This window comes from Myiozetetes cayanensis, unplaced genomic scaffold (assembly GCF_022539395.1).
Source record: "Myiozetetes cayanensis isolate MyiCay16 unplaced genomic scaffold, myiCay2020 scf3, whole genome shotgun sequence".
Taxonomy (NCBI): Eukaryota; Metazoa; Chordata; class Aves; order Passeriformes; family Tyrannidae; genus Myiozetetes; species Myiozetetes cayanensis.
Window position 1 is genome coordinate 9,812,325 of NW_026087521.1, and position 14,739 is coordinate 9,827,063.

The 14,739-nt window shown below is 33.4% G+C and overlaps 1 protein-coding gene across 5 annotated transcripts in view; it reads left to right on the forward strand.

Moving 5' to 3' along the window:
* CACNA2D1 (calcium voltage-gated channel auxiliary subunit alpha2delta 1) overlaps positions 1 to 14,739 on the forward strand; it is an 843,568-nt gene that overhangs the window by 353,086 nt on the left and 475,743 nt on the right. For 3 of the 5 annotated variants that reach the window (XR_007630104.1, XM_050325463.1, XM_050325464.1), the window contains exons 21-33: positions 464 to 525; positions 2,702 to 2,778; positions 3,963 to 3,977; positions 4,667 to 4,727; positions 6,423 to 6,520; positions 8,237 to 8,321; positions 8,528 to 8,590; positions 9,579 to 9,682; positions 10,953 to 11,039; positions 11,367 to 11,434; positions 12,732 to 12,770; positions 14,002 to 14,073; positions 14,514 to 14,666. Coding sequence is in view for 4 of the 5 variants with exons in the window: in XM_050325463.1 (XP_050181420.1) it covers positions 464 to 525; positions 2,702 to 2,778; positions 3,963 to 3,977; positions 4,667 to 4,727; positions 6,423 to 6,520; positions 8,237 to 8,321; positions 8,528 to 8,590; positions 9,579 to 9,682; positions 10,953 to 11,039; positions 11,367 to 11,434; positions 12,732 to 12,770; positions 14,002 to 14,073; positions 14,514 to 14,666 (984 nt within the window). In the remaining variant the exon portion in view is untranslated. Of the gene's footprint in view, positions 1 to 463; positions 526 to 2,701; positions 2,794 to 3,962; positions 3,978 to 4,666; positions 4,728 to 6,422; positions 6,521 to 8,236; positions 8,322 to 8,527; positions 8,591 to 9,578; positions 9,683 to 10,952; positions 11,040 to 11,366; positions 11,435 to 12,731; positions 12,771 to 14,001; positions 14,074 to 14,513; positions 14,667 to 14,739 lie in introns of all 5 variants that reach the window. The other 2 variants (XM_050325466.1, XM_050325465.1) reach the window with 2 other exon arrangements.

Sequence of the window (14,739 nt, forward strand, 5' to 3'; positions counted from 1 at the left end):
ACTGGGTGTTTTTTGTTGTTAAAGATTTTGTAGGTAAGCCTTTTTTTCAACTTTGATTTGGTTTTGGTTTTTTTTCTTTTCATAGTTTAACTGCAAAATAATCCATAAAAGAGGAAGAATTTTTTTATCAAATTGAAATCACATAGAAAAAGGTTTACATAGGTCTGGATAATAAATTTTAAAGGGAAAATTATAGGTCATGTTTGTCTGGATTTATTTAAATTTACATTCTGCTAATGTTCAATAAAAATTATATAGTTGATTCTTTTGCAAAATATAAGTTTCGAAAATATTTAAGAAAAGGAGTTGCAACTCAACTCATGCTTTTAGCAAAATAATTCATACAAATCCAACAGATTTTTATGTGATTTTGCACTGTATTTCTCAAAGAAAGGTTGTACTTGTTGAAGATCCAGAGTTTAATAATTTATTTTTTTTTTTTTTTACTAATATCTCTTCGTAGAGGTATATTGATAAAGGAAACAGAACATATACATGGACTGCTGTGAATGGCACTGATTACAGGTAACTCACTTCACTGACTTCCTTTGCTTAGTTTAATGTTCTTTTTGTTTATTTTGATTAATATTTTTAGCATTAGACTTTCTATACTAGCTAAATCAGGACAAGGTGATCTTTGTATCCATGTCTGTAGGATTTTCTGGATTCCTTTACAGATTTCCTTGTTGCTCTGTCTAAGGACAGAACCTCATTTTTTGTCCAATTGTTGAGATTTATATAGGAAAAAACACATTATTTATAACTGATGTTGAGAATCTCACTTTTCCTCTTATTTCCTGTATCACAGTATACTTTGATTCTTGTGCACTTTCTAATAGATACCCCCTTTTATTTCAATTTTTCTTTACACTGTTTCCATGTTCCTGCTTCAATATATGTGTTAAAAAGGAAGATGTGATATTTTGGTCTAAAAAAAAAAAGAAGTGACCTGTTTTATGTAAATATTTTTCAGTCATAGTCATTGCTTATAACATGATTTTTCCAACCTTTATGTGGGACCTCAGGAGCAGGAGCTGTGCTACTGATTATCTCTGAAATCTGAATCTATTATTGACAAGTTTAACTAATTAGCCTGGATTCTGCTTTGTATGTAAAAATTACCTGATTAACAGCAGCAGGAACAAATGAAATAATGGGTAAAAGCATCCCCCCTTGAATGCAACACTGGCACTATATATTATTTCAAACTCATTTAAGCACACAACTCTGTAACATTAGAATGTAGAAACTCTACATTATCTAAAACAAGTTAGGGCTTACCAAGTCCCAGAGAAGTTAAACTACTCTAGTTCAAAACTTCATGATACAAATATTGGGTCAAATTTTTACCAAAAGGCTGTTTTTGTTGTGGTGAATTACAGTAGCCCTCAGCCAAGTTGGATCCCAGGTTACAGTCACTGAGAATGCAAACATTAATTTGTATATAAAACCAAACAAATCAGTTTTAACAAGAGGATGCAAACCTACAATCTTTTATTCACCCATTTTTCTGTTGAGCTGCCTCTATACTTTCTAAGAAACTAAAGTTTTTTATCAGACTGCCATCTAACAATCATTAGAGAAACACATTTGATTTATATGACTTCTTAGTTCCTCCTGAGCTACCTGGCATGAGGTACAGCAATAAATCCATGGAGTCTCATTGCAGAAAAACCTATTAAACATAAAATTACAGATTTTAATTAGCAATTTCTGCTAGCATTAACTGTTAATGACAGGTAAACTGCCACTGATTTCCCTAGAGGAGACTTGGTAGAAGGCTATCACTAAATATTCAGTAATCTCTCTCACATTCTGTTTAAATGGCAAATGTGTCATTAAAGGTCAGGTCCTTTATGGCTCAACTGTACAACTTTTTTTAATGTTAATTTCTGCAGCTATCCATTAGAAACCATTGCAGTTCTACATGGATGAAATCCAAGTGTGAAAATTAAGGATGAGACCTGGCAGATGATGATACCTATTTAATGACTACTTATGCTTCCTGTCCTTTACATACCTTTTTAGACCTGCACTCTTCTACATATGTATTGATTTTAGCTGCAAAAAGTCCTAGATCTTTTGAACAAAAATAAATATAATCTAAAAGAAAATATGTTGCAAATGTTCTGCAAGTCTTAAATGATATTACACAATTATGCTCAAAAGTTACTAGTGGTGACTGCATGATTAAAAACATATTTTGGATCTTGAATATAATGTCAATTCAAGTATTGCCAGATGCATTTTCTAATGAATATGGATAGTTGTTTTATTAGTGGAAGGATATTCTCTCATTATAGGATGTGTGCAAATCTGCACAGTACTAAATGATGTTTCTGCAGTCAGTGATCACTGTGTGGTGCTACACGGGGATGTTAAATGTGCCAGAGGAAAATACAAGAAATAATTTATTTTTTTATTTGCAATTATTTGGAAATTCCTTACCTATCTGTTAAAAAATGTATTTATGCTTAAAAGTATAAATAAGAATGAAAGTAAACACAAGGAAGCTCCGGACAGGCATAAACCTACTTGTGTCTCTTACAAAGTGTGAGGCTGGTGTGTCACTGAGACTGGTGTGTCTATCTCATCTCACAATGATCCAAACTTGTTAATTGCTTTCAAAACACAGAGAAGCTGAAAGTGGAAAACTACTGCAAATAACATAATTGCTTTACTTGTCTAATTTCTATTGCAGCTTGGCATTGGTGTTACCATCATACAGCTTTTATTATATTAAAGCCAAAATAGAAGAACCAATAACTCAAGCCAAATGTAAGTCCTGTGAAGGTTCCCTGGTTTTGTATAGAATTGCCAAGTCTCAGATTCACTTAAAAAGCAATGTTTGAAATTCATAACTTTTGTGGAATTCACTAATGTTATCATGATGTACCCAAGATCTGCAGCAATGATTCTAACCCATTGTAACATCCAAGGTGCAAGAAATATTCTATAAAAATAGAATATGTGCAGGTACCCCAGTTCCACTGACAATCCCTTCCCCCTTGCTCTGTGCCTATAGAATCATTGCTTTGTGTATCCTCTGTTGCTGTCATTTTAAGGGTCTGGATACTATTTTTCTTCATTCTATTAGCAAAATGTAGTGATTCAGACTATAATAATAAAGCATTTTTTGTATTTTAGTTACGGTATAATATTTAGCAGATGACCTCTGCTACATGTAGGAATAAAGCAATGTGAAAGCCCTGTTTGGTTTGGCTTGCAGTTAGGCTTTTATTTTGCATTTTACAAATAGTTTTAGTGGATGTTTTTATTCTGTTTTTAGATTAGGCTAATTTCAAGCCATTTACCAATTCTGGAGAGATAGCTAGAAATTACACTTGTCAATATTGGAATGCTATTTGTGTGTTAAGTGTAGTCTAGATAGTACACAAAATAGAACCTATCACAGCCTTTTAACTTAAATCTTAAAACAAGTATGTAGTTAAATAGAAAGTTCGAAAAGCACAGTTAAACTCTGACAGACATAGATACTGTTGGTTTAGAGAAAGCTTGGTTAGCATTACATCACTTTCCTCTACCATTGCCTCCTGCATATGAAGTAGGATATGGCAACTTTTTAATAATCAGTGATTTGTTTTGTAACTTTGTCCAATAGTAAGTAGATTAAAATTAAAGTTTTAAGGAAAGAATATAGTTCTCTTAATGGATTAGATCATCTGGTTTTGCATTTATATCAATATAACCTGCAAAACAGACCCTTGAAATAGCCACAGTATATAGAAGGTACTGAAGGTAATTGAGAAGGGCATATTCTTCAGTCTTCAGAGATGTTTGTCTTTTTTTTCCAGACTATAGCTGTATGTAAATTGAACCTTTGATCTATCTATGTACAATATTTTTATTCAAGGGGCTGTTTGAATAAAATATTGGTTTGTGACCCCTTGTGCTTTACCCTGTTTTTTTCTGTTTCCCTGCTTTCTCTTTCTGATGGATAGTCAAAATCCACACTGGCAAGTATATTCTTGTTGCTCAATTTCCTTCTGTTTACTGCAGTTGATATTTTTCACTTATATTTCTATTCCTACTGGATATTCTCCTCTGTATTACTCACCTCAGGGTTTTCTCCATAATCATTGGGTACCATAGCAATAGAAAGGGGAAAAAAAAGTGAAGTATTTTTCAGTTTTCATGCACATTTCAATATGTTGCTGATCTCTAATCCTTCTTTGTCTGGTCCTATCAATGTTCAGTGATATCTGCTATTAAAGCCATTATTTTCAGTAGGATTGACAGTGATGTTAATACATTTGAGGTTTTTAAACTTTGTCGCAGAAAATAGTAGGAGCATTTTTCTTCATTTTCTAACAACTCAGTGTCCCAAATATTTCTTTGTATTGGATTGTAATTCTAATGAAAACGTCTCATATGTTTTCATGTTGTCATGCTAATTAAATGTCCTCTTTAAATAAATTGTTAGATATATCTTATTGTTTCCAGGTGTATGTTGTATATAAGTAATTGCTTCCTATACTGTGAAATACTGAGAAGTATACAGTATATTAGTAGGAAAGTATCTCAAAATAAACATTTCATGCTAAATTCATGGATGCATGCAAAAGTTAACCTAATACTTTGAGAAGAGAAATGATGGAAAAAAATCCTAGTTTACTTACTTGGTGTTCACTCTTCATCTTTGTAGTTTCAGAAACCCTGAAGCTTGATCATTTTGATGAAGCTGGCTATACGTTTATAGCGCCAAGGTTAGTCAATTTTGCAATAATAAGTATTATTTCAGCAAACGGGCATTTGATCAGATTAATGGCACATAGAAAATACACACTTGATGAATAAAGTTTCATTTTGGTAAAAAATTGTCTGTCTTTTCTTGCTGGAATGTAAATAGCATCTTCAGGCTCTGAGTCCTATTTTTATCCATCAAAGAGAGATGTAAAATCAGATATTGATGTTTTAATGGAAGACTTATACGTGTGTGTTCATTTCTCATGGTTCTGCCTTTTAAGATTTTACAACTTTGTACCTTAGGCTCTCATTTTTAAAATAAGTTCCATAATACCTATGTCAAGATGTTTCCCAACTTCAAGACAAAGGGTTTCAAAGCTCTCTGTCACTTAAGGATGAGTTAATTTTTGAGTCATTGAACTTAAAAATTATTAAGTGATTGAAAATTGATTAAATTCATTAATTCCCTGGCGTTTTTTAATGTGAAATTGTACAGATCTTGTTGCCCTTTTAAATTTATATTTGCAAGGGAAACCTAGTATGATAAACAGTTTTTAAAAATTAGATTTGTCTAAAAGATAGTTATTATATGTAAAGGAAACACTGTTACAGTTAAGATCAGTTGAGAATTGTCGCATTCCTTATTTATCTGACAATTTTCTGTATACATTTAAATTTCAATTAATAGATTGATTTCCATGACTAGATTGATGGTATGTAAAATTCTACTATCTTAAAATGTATCTCAGCTTAATTGTTTAATTTATTTTTCTGAAAGACTGAGTTTATCGATAATCAATTGTACCAGCTAGCAGTTTCCAGCAAATCCTTAGTTGTTAGGCTGTCCTACATTAACAAAGTATGTTTGATATGTGGTTCTGTTTAAATGTGAATATTGGTGTAGTAAGGCAAAGTCTGCCTATTGTATTTCAGGATCATGGTAACATAAATAAAGGGTAATAAGACATCTTAGTCATATGAAATACTTGAACAGACTTCTTTTGTTTGTAAAATTAATTAAATATAAAAAGCTCTTTTAAAAAAGAAAGCTTTACTGCTAAATACTTTCTACATTTTAATTAAAGTTGTTTAATGCCACTCACCATCCAATGTTTACCTCCAAAATGCCCAGTGACTTTTATTGTCAGTGCTTGCATTCAGTGAATCACCCAATGATATAGTGCTTTATTACATTTTATAAAGAGTAGTTTAGTGTTTATCTGTTTTGCATATGTCAAAACAGAGTCTTTATATGTTTATGTGGTCTGTACGCTATTAAAATTGCCTTTAATACTTCTTAGTCCTATGGGTAATGGGTTCATAAATCTGGCCTAACTTGAGCATGAAGTGACTATGTTTCACCAGTACAGTTTAACCCAGGAGCAGTTAAAATTCACTGGGCATTTTTTTATTTCGTTTACAGATTATGATCTCCTAATTTCATAGTCCTGAGTTTTTTCTGGGAAACTTTGCACTATTTCATACATGCAGCTTTCCCATAAATCAGATTTTGACAGGCACTTGAACACCTTATTTCTTGTACATGCCTGAAATAATTGATACGGTCATCATTTGATATTGATCATGGCAGTCGATTGACACAGTAGTACCTGCTACCTCATCATAGTAGTACAATCCTGCTTGGACTTTAGAATTGTCTGCTTTAGTAGCAAAAGGAAGAAATCTGAGAAGGCTGATGTTCTGTTGTTTTTCAGAGAATACTGTAATGATGTAAAAAAATCAGAAAACAACACTGAATTTCTATTAAATTTCAATGAATTTATTGACAGAAATACTCCAAACAGTTCATCATGTAAGTATACTTCTCAATTCACTTAGATTTTTCTGAAGAAAAATGCTTCTTCATAAATGGGAGGTCATGCTCAAATCCTTTGGGTTTGTTTTTTTAGTAGAAATATACCCAATGTCAGGATTTTCTATCCAAGGCAGAGATTGTAAAATTAGTTTGCAAGTTTCTGGCTTTATTTAAGAAAGTTTTCAGGGCATTATGCATCCAGCGTTTTCCATAATTCCTCTCAGCATTCTGTTCAAGCATCAAATGACTACTGATTCTTTTTAATAGCTCCAAATATTTTGGAGCTATTTATATTTTTTCACTTCACTGTATTGGCCAAAGTAAGTCCCAAATTGACTCAACCTCTTGTAATGAAATCTTCAGTTGTCATTTTATTCCAAACTAAATAAAGGAGTCCAGAGCCAAATTAACCAATAACCAGGATAAAAGATAAGGATGTTCTATTACTGTTTCACAAATTGGTTAAAGAGATCTCACTTGGGCTTGGATAGCTCAAGACCACAGGTCCATGTAACTTCTGCAGTGGTGAGCCTGGGCTTTGGGATTCGTGTTTTCAAATAGGGCCTCAAGCTCTGTTTAAAATAAATAAGGAGTTACGTTTTTGAATGAACCATCAGTAAGGTATTAAAGTCTTGTTCTCATCAAAAATTTGATGTTTGGGTTTGGTTTTGGTGGTTTTTTTTTTTGTCTTGCATTCCCCAAGTTTTTTTAACATGTTACTGTCAGGGATCACTGATCAGTTCAGAAAGAATCTCTGTTAGACCGTGTAACTGGAGGAATGTGGACCTAGATATGAGATCTTCTCACAAAAGGCTATTTTGTGTGCATGTGTAGGTGTTTGGTGTACTTTCTATTAAGGTGATCTTAGTCACTGACACATTGCTGACTTATTGAAATTTTGTTTGAATCCCTTGTCTCAGTCTTGGAAATGAAAGTGTTCACCACCAATGATTAAAGCACTTAATAAAATAAAAATTGTAGTTTAATATTCACTACTCAAATAAGTGAATAGTGAGGACACTTTTAGTGTACAACAGGGCTTAATAAATACTTATTCCAAAATTTTATGTACATATTGCTATATTTAATTTTGGAATACACTGCAAAATTGGTGCTTTTTTGCCTTTTTTTCTCCCTAATAATTAAGGTACTTTAAAAATAGTCTTCCTAATAAGAAACAAGTACTAACTAAAGGAATGAATAACACTAAAGGCTAAAAATGCTTTTCAAAAGGAATAACTAGTATAATCCCCACACTGAAATAATCTATATACTATAAGAACTTTCTCTTCCAGAGTGATACTGAAAACGATGCTTGAAAAGCAGTGACTTCAAACCATCTTTTTAAAGAAATTTAAACATGACATCTCCATATAAAAATAAAAATTGTTTTAATAAACAGATGCATTAAAAATAGATTACTTTCCAGATTTAACATGGAGGTTTTGCAAAGCTGGGACCTGTACCCTTATTACCTTGCTTATTCTTATTACACAAGGATAAGTTTTTTAGCATACAATGAAGGAAATGTGTAAGTGAACTCAACAGGGTGAGAGCAATCTATGTCACACTAATGAATTGATGTAATTGGAGTTGACCAGTATGTCTAATAGAAATAGACCAAATTTTTTGACAACTCAGAATTTCATTTTAGCCTTTTAGTGAAACTCCATCTCATACAGTTTCAGATGATTGTCTTAACTCTTTTGATAGGTAATATTGATATGGTCATTAGAGTTTTGCTGGATGCAGGATTTACAAATGAACTTGCCCAAAATTATTGGAGTAAACTGTCTCTGTAAGTATTCTTTTTATTGACTGTGGTTTTTTTAATGCATTTCAAAGTTTGATATTAAAGTAATATACATCTGTGTGTATATACAGATACACAGTTAATGTTTACACAGAATTTAATTCACAATTATGCACTTTAATGGCAACCCTTGACATAGGAAATTGTGAGAATTTTAGTCAGTTTTCATTTTAAATCTTATTTTTTTACAGTGATGGAGTTGTTGCACAATTTGTTGTTACAGATGGTGGAATTACTAGAGTATTTCCCAAAAGGTAAGAATTATTATAAAATAGTATAATATGGTAATTTTGAAATGTAAAAGAGTGGAATGTTAAAAAGTGGATTTATTTAATGAAAAACTACAATCTCCTACAGTCTATTCTGTATTGATAGCTACAAAATGAATGGAATGTCTTGTTCTTCTTCGATTTTTACCTGTGTCACTGCTTGAAGCTGATCCATAACATTATTTTCATGACAGGTCCTTGCAATCCAAGTTTTTTTTCTAATCAGAGTTTTTTTCTAATCAGAGTAGCAGTAAAAGCAGTGCCCTGGTAGTAGCAGTGGGGCCATGCTAATCCCTAATTACTCCCAAGAACTAGGTTGGTTGGCAGGATGCAAATACTGGAAAGTAGCAGGTGGTTTACTTTTTTTAGATTAAGATCAGGTCAAATGGTCCAGGGAATTCAAGAGAGAAAAATGTACCATTATCAGAGGACAAAAAGGGAATGCGAAATGAAACTTATGATAAACTAGACACCCTCATGAGTGACTGGGAACAGTGAGGGCACCAGTACAGACATACTGGGAAATGGCAGATTTATCTGTTTTTTTAGTTTATTCTGTGTTTCCCCCAAATGTGAAAATAACAATGAATTTTACTCCTCAGGACAGTTTCTTTCCTATTTTGGGGTTATTAATGGTATTAAATCTTTTAGGATTAAGCTCAAGAGATAGCATGTGCTGTAAAAGTTTGTTTAGATTTTGTTGTAAGTAGTGTTGCAGTTATATTTGACTCCATATATGTAAAAGTGATGAGACAGGGTTCATATTTTCCAAGAATACTATTTTCTTTTCTTATTTTATTTTTTTTTAATCAATGACACCTGACAGTTAACCAATGAAAACTGACAAAATCTGAGGGCTAGAAGAATGAATCTGACATTTTTTCCAACTGTGAAACATTAAAAGAAAATTACCTGCAGCACAACTTTAATGAGATTTCGTCTTTTTTGATCACTAATTTTTTTTTGTATTTAGGGCAGGAGAAGATTGGTTGGAAAATGCTGAAACGTATGAAGTCAGCTTCTATAAAAGGAGTTTAGATAATAACAACTATATTTTCACAGCTCCATACTACAACAGTAAGTCATCGCTGTTTCAAAATGTCAGAGCTAGCTAGTCCAACATAAGTGGAAGTTTTCCCTACCAGTCGAGATCACTGACAAAAGATGCAAGTGGGACACTTCATAAGGAATGAAATCTTGGGACAATACCCATTATTAAGGAACAGGCAGCTAGAAAGGCACCAAACAATGGTCATCATAATTTTTCATCAACTCCAGTGGCCCTGTATACTCAAAATTAATGAAGTTGAAAACGTGCAGAGTACTGGTGTTCATTTAACATATTGAAACACTTTTTTTATAGAAATACTTTGGCAGAATTGTTTTTAAAGGAAGTGAAATAAAATTGCACTCAGAGACAATAACACTACCTAAAAAGTCATATTTGGGTTGAGTTCTGTATGCTACCTCAGCACCAAACCTGACTTGGGGCAGCAGGTATAAAGGTCCAGAGTTCACAACTCTGGCAATGCACCACCTTAACTTAAACTTTGCTTTTGAATTCTATTTCTCGTTTCTGTTACTCACCAAAACCAGTCTGATCTGAAATATCGTGACATTTAAAAGTTATATATGTACAATAGTAAATGCTCATGACTGGATTGAGCAACATTAACTTTCTCAAGCTTGTTTATAAGCAGAGGTTACCACAAACAACTTATTCCTCTCCCAAACGTATGGGATCTTTTATTGCTGTTATTTCATAATTATTTATTGTATTTTTTCTCAATAAAATGTAAAGAAGATCATTAACCAAATTCCCTGAAGCCTTTGTTTTCCCTCAAATAGCTCCAGGCAATGTACTTTTAACTTGCTTTTTCATACTAAGCAGTGTTGAAAACAGGCTGAAGTCTGTCAGAGCAGTAATTGTTGGTTAGTGAGTGGTGTCAGTATACCCTGCATTGAAAAATACATAAACAACAGCAGGATAAAATCTTTGGCTCTGATCCTGGTTTTAACAGAGCTGCTCACATGTGTAAAGCTATTCATGACTCTGTTTGCTGAAGAAAACAAGGCTACAGTAACTTTATGAAGCAGTCAAAAAGTGAATGAAAAAAAGTAAAAAAAAAAAAAGGTATTCCTCTTGGTCGTGCAGGTGTTGGTGATTTCAGCTGCCACAGGTGATAAATGTGTACTACAGCTGGGTCAGTGCTTTTGGATAAGGATTTTTTAAAATCTTGATGGGTATTTGAATAATAATTTCAATTTCAGAGGAAAAGGCTTTTATATCATCCTAACTTCTTTTTCTGGTTTGTTTTTTGGTTTTTTTTCCCTTCTATACTGTCAGAAAGTGGTGCCAATAGCTATGAATCAGGCATTATGGTAAGCAAAGCTGTGGAAATAACAATTGATGGGAAGCTTCTGAAGCCAGCAGGTAAGACAGAGTATTTAGAGCTGAAACTCTAAATACTTTAGTTATTTGCTTGTTGCTCAACAGTGAATTAGAAATTTAATTGAGATTTCAAAGGCACTTTACTTTATAATAACATTATTTTCTGGTTGTATTTGAGTAAGAGTGCTTAATTTATTAGTCTCATGAAGGATGCTGGTGATCAGACAACTGAGCAAAAGTCATATTTTACTCTTCTGCAGTTCAATGATTTAGATGTTCTTCTAATTTTCCCCTTTATTTTAGGATTCTACATTACCTTTTTTTTTCCTCTCATTTTACTAAAAAAGTCTTTCATGTATTTCTTGTTAGTTGTTGGAATAAAAATTGATGCAACCAGCTGGATGGAAAATTTCACAAGAACCACAATCAAGAGCCTGGTAAGCAATTGACCAAGTCTTTTTTGAACTTTATTTGCATTTCTCAAAGCTTCAGATGCAAATAGGTCTTCTACTAGCTCTTTGTGCCAAAGTCACATTGATGTGAAGTTGCCAAGTAGTTGCGGTATTTAAATCATCCAAGTGCACAAAATAAATCTATGTTGAAATAGACTGTATTTTGTACGTGTCTTGCTTTCATAATTATAAAACATGGATAAAGACAAATAAAAATGACAATTCTAGCCAGTAGGCTCCCTACAAGATTATGCTGTAGCAGTGAATAAAGTCTGCAGAAGAATGGGTGAATCTATTTTTATTTAAAATGGAGGATGGGTAAGCAGTGAACAGTAAGGATTTATATTGCAACCAACATCACAACATTACAACAGAACTTAATGAAATACGTGTTTAACCATATCATTCCCTACATCTAATACTTAGGTGTAAATGGGAAGGAGGAAAGGTTAAATGAAAGGAAAAAATATGGAACTGATAATGAATTTGTAAAACAAAGGCATAAAATGAAGAAACTTATGGAACATAGGTTCCATATTGGATGAGGCAATGTTGCCTGGTGGGTTGTATATTTAAGGAATTGGTGTCTCGATGTATTTGAGCTGTAGGTCAGTGGGTAAGCAGATGCATTGCCTAAATGCTAAGGACAGTTAAGTACAAATTGCATAAATGAAATACAGAAAGAGAGATGAACATCTCAGATTTAATATGAGGTTGATGACTCCAGCATTATCTGGTAGTTATTTTGCTCAGGACATAATGCAAGGACACAATTATGTGTGTATGTGTAAACATATTGCAAGGACATAAGAAAAACATGTTAGGAATCAAAGCCATAAAAGATAACTGGGTTGATGGGCTTTCTGTATCACATAGAATTCCCATGCTTTGAGACTGGTGAAGCTTTCTGTTTTTAAAGGCTTTCTTTCCATAACCCAAACACATGAAAATGCAACTGTTCTTTCTCTTTTACTTTATGCTCACAACACTGACATTCTAACAAGTCATCCCAACTATTTGTCTCTAATATGTTGAACATATCTGTAAAAGCAGCTGTATCAGAGACTTTGGGAAAGGCAGTAGAGATTGTGCTATTGATAATTACTGAATACAGGTTGTTCAGAGAGAAATTTGTAATAAATTGCATGCACTCCAAATTTATATTAATATATAGATACTGAAAATAGAGTCACTTGTTCCTGTCTTGATTGATTAATATAACTGCAAAATACAGAGGGTTTTGTAACATTTTTGTGAAGATTACTGTACTTTTGTTTTTTAGTGCAACAGTGAAATCTGTGGCTGTGAGAGAAATAGCATGGTAAGAATATGTTCAGTTTATGATATCAGACACACTATAAAAATTCACTCATTCTCTCTAGATTTATCTAAGTGAGATTCTATCGTTGTTATTTGAGGGTTAATGTTACATGTTACATGTTAATGTTCATCCTGAGAAAGATGAAGGTTGGGAGGGCAAAAGAGCATAAAGGTTAGGTGAAGTGCCTGTTGCAAGAATAATTGAAAAAAGGTTATAACAAGTAGTGTAAAGAAAAAATACAGGAAAAGCAATAGAGAATGATGTGAAAAGAAATGTGAGAAAAGTATAACTAATTTGAAAAGCAAGAGACAAATTCTGACAGTAATTTTAAAAAATGTGGGAAAAAAAAAGAATATTAGAAGTACCTCAGAGAAGGATAAATGCAAACTGAGAAGCACCAGAGTTCATGATGTACCTTTCAACAGTTATTAGTCATCCTCCTCCCCTGGTTCTCAGCACATTTAGGATTAGGGGACCCCACTACTCTGCTGGCACTCAGGAGAGCACAACTCCAGGGACTGTCACCATATCAGGTTTTGCTATGAACTTAAAAGCTTCCCACTGCTCAGGTCTTCTGACTTCTTTTGCAGAGTGTGAAGACCATTAAATGTGAGAATTACATCTAAACAGGGTACTGTGGGAGGTTATCTATTTGACCTCACTGCTATCTCTCCAATCTCTGCCTGCAAGGATCTTTTACAAAGTGCAGAGCATAGGAAAAAAGTGGGCTTCCTGTTCCTGCACCTGACACCTGGAAGAATCCCACAATCCCACTACAGTCCTTGGCAAGTGAAAAGAATCATGACTAGCAAGCTGAGAGTCTGTCCTTAAGATTTTTACTATTGAAATATACAAATGGAAAAGGACTTTAGGCATGGCTGAAGCACATGAGAAGTTGTAGTCCCTTATAATGAGTCGAGTTTCAGTTATAATCAGATTTAATAAGGATATAGCACTCTTGAAGCTCACAAAGTATTGAGCAAATAAAAATTTACAAAAGAACTTTTATGAAATTAAGCCACAAATAACCCTTTGATCTGTTCAGACTTTTATTATACTGATAATGCTAATTATTACAGCTTAAAATTGCCCCTTGGCTATGGGTTTGTGATTTAGCCTGAGCCACATAGATTTGAAGATACTTCTAATGTGTTGAAGAAAAAATAGATTCTTACAGAGTGCTCTATTGACAAATCTTTCCTGTAAAACCTATTTCACTTTCTTACAATAGCATGTGGACTGTGTTATCCTTGACGATGGTGGATTTCTTTTGATGTCAAATCGAGATGAATATACACAACAGGTATGTATATTTTTTAAGGGCAGAACATGAAAACCAATAGGAATATGTTTTAAGAGAAAATAAAAGCAGCAATTCACTCTCAATTTACACTAAAGATTACATTTCTGAATCACAAAAATATCCCTGGATCAGAAATTCCAGGGTTTTTATTAGTCTTTATTACAGTCTTATTTGTGGTTGAAGATGCCAGACTTCTACCAAGTTGCGTTTCTTGTGCTTTGCCCTTAGGCTGGTAGGTTGCCAATGGACTTAGGATGGTGAGGGCAAGTAGTATGGTATCCACACATCTTCTTTGTCATATTCCTCTTACTGTTCCCCAGGCAAGGTCTTGTTGATACTGCATTTAACTGTATAACAGGGGAATTTAGAACTGTTCACTTTGTTATGAGAAAAACACTTGGAAATACTTCACCTTATGTCTCTATATTCTCTCTCATCAGATTGGAAGATTCTTTGGTGAAATTGATCCTGGCCTGATGCGAAACCTGATTAACATGTCCCTGTATGCCTTTAACAAGTCATATGACTATCAGTCAGTCTGTGATCCAGAAGAAGAACCAAAGCAAGGAGCTGGACTTCGTTCTGCTTATGTGGTCAGTAGTCCCATGTACAGTGGCTGACATTCCATTAAAAGTCTCCAGGTATTTATATAAATAACATAATCAC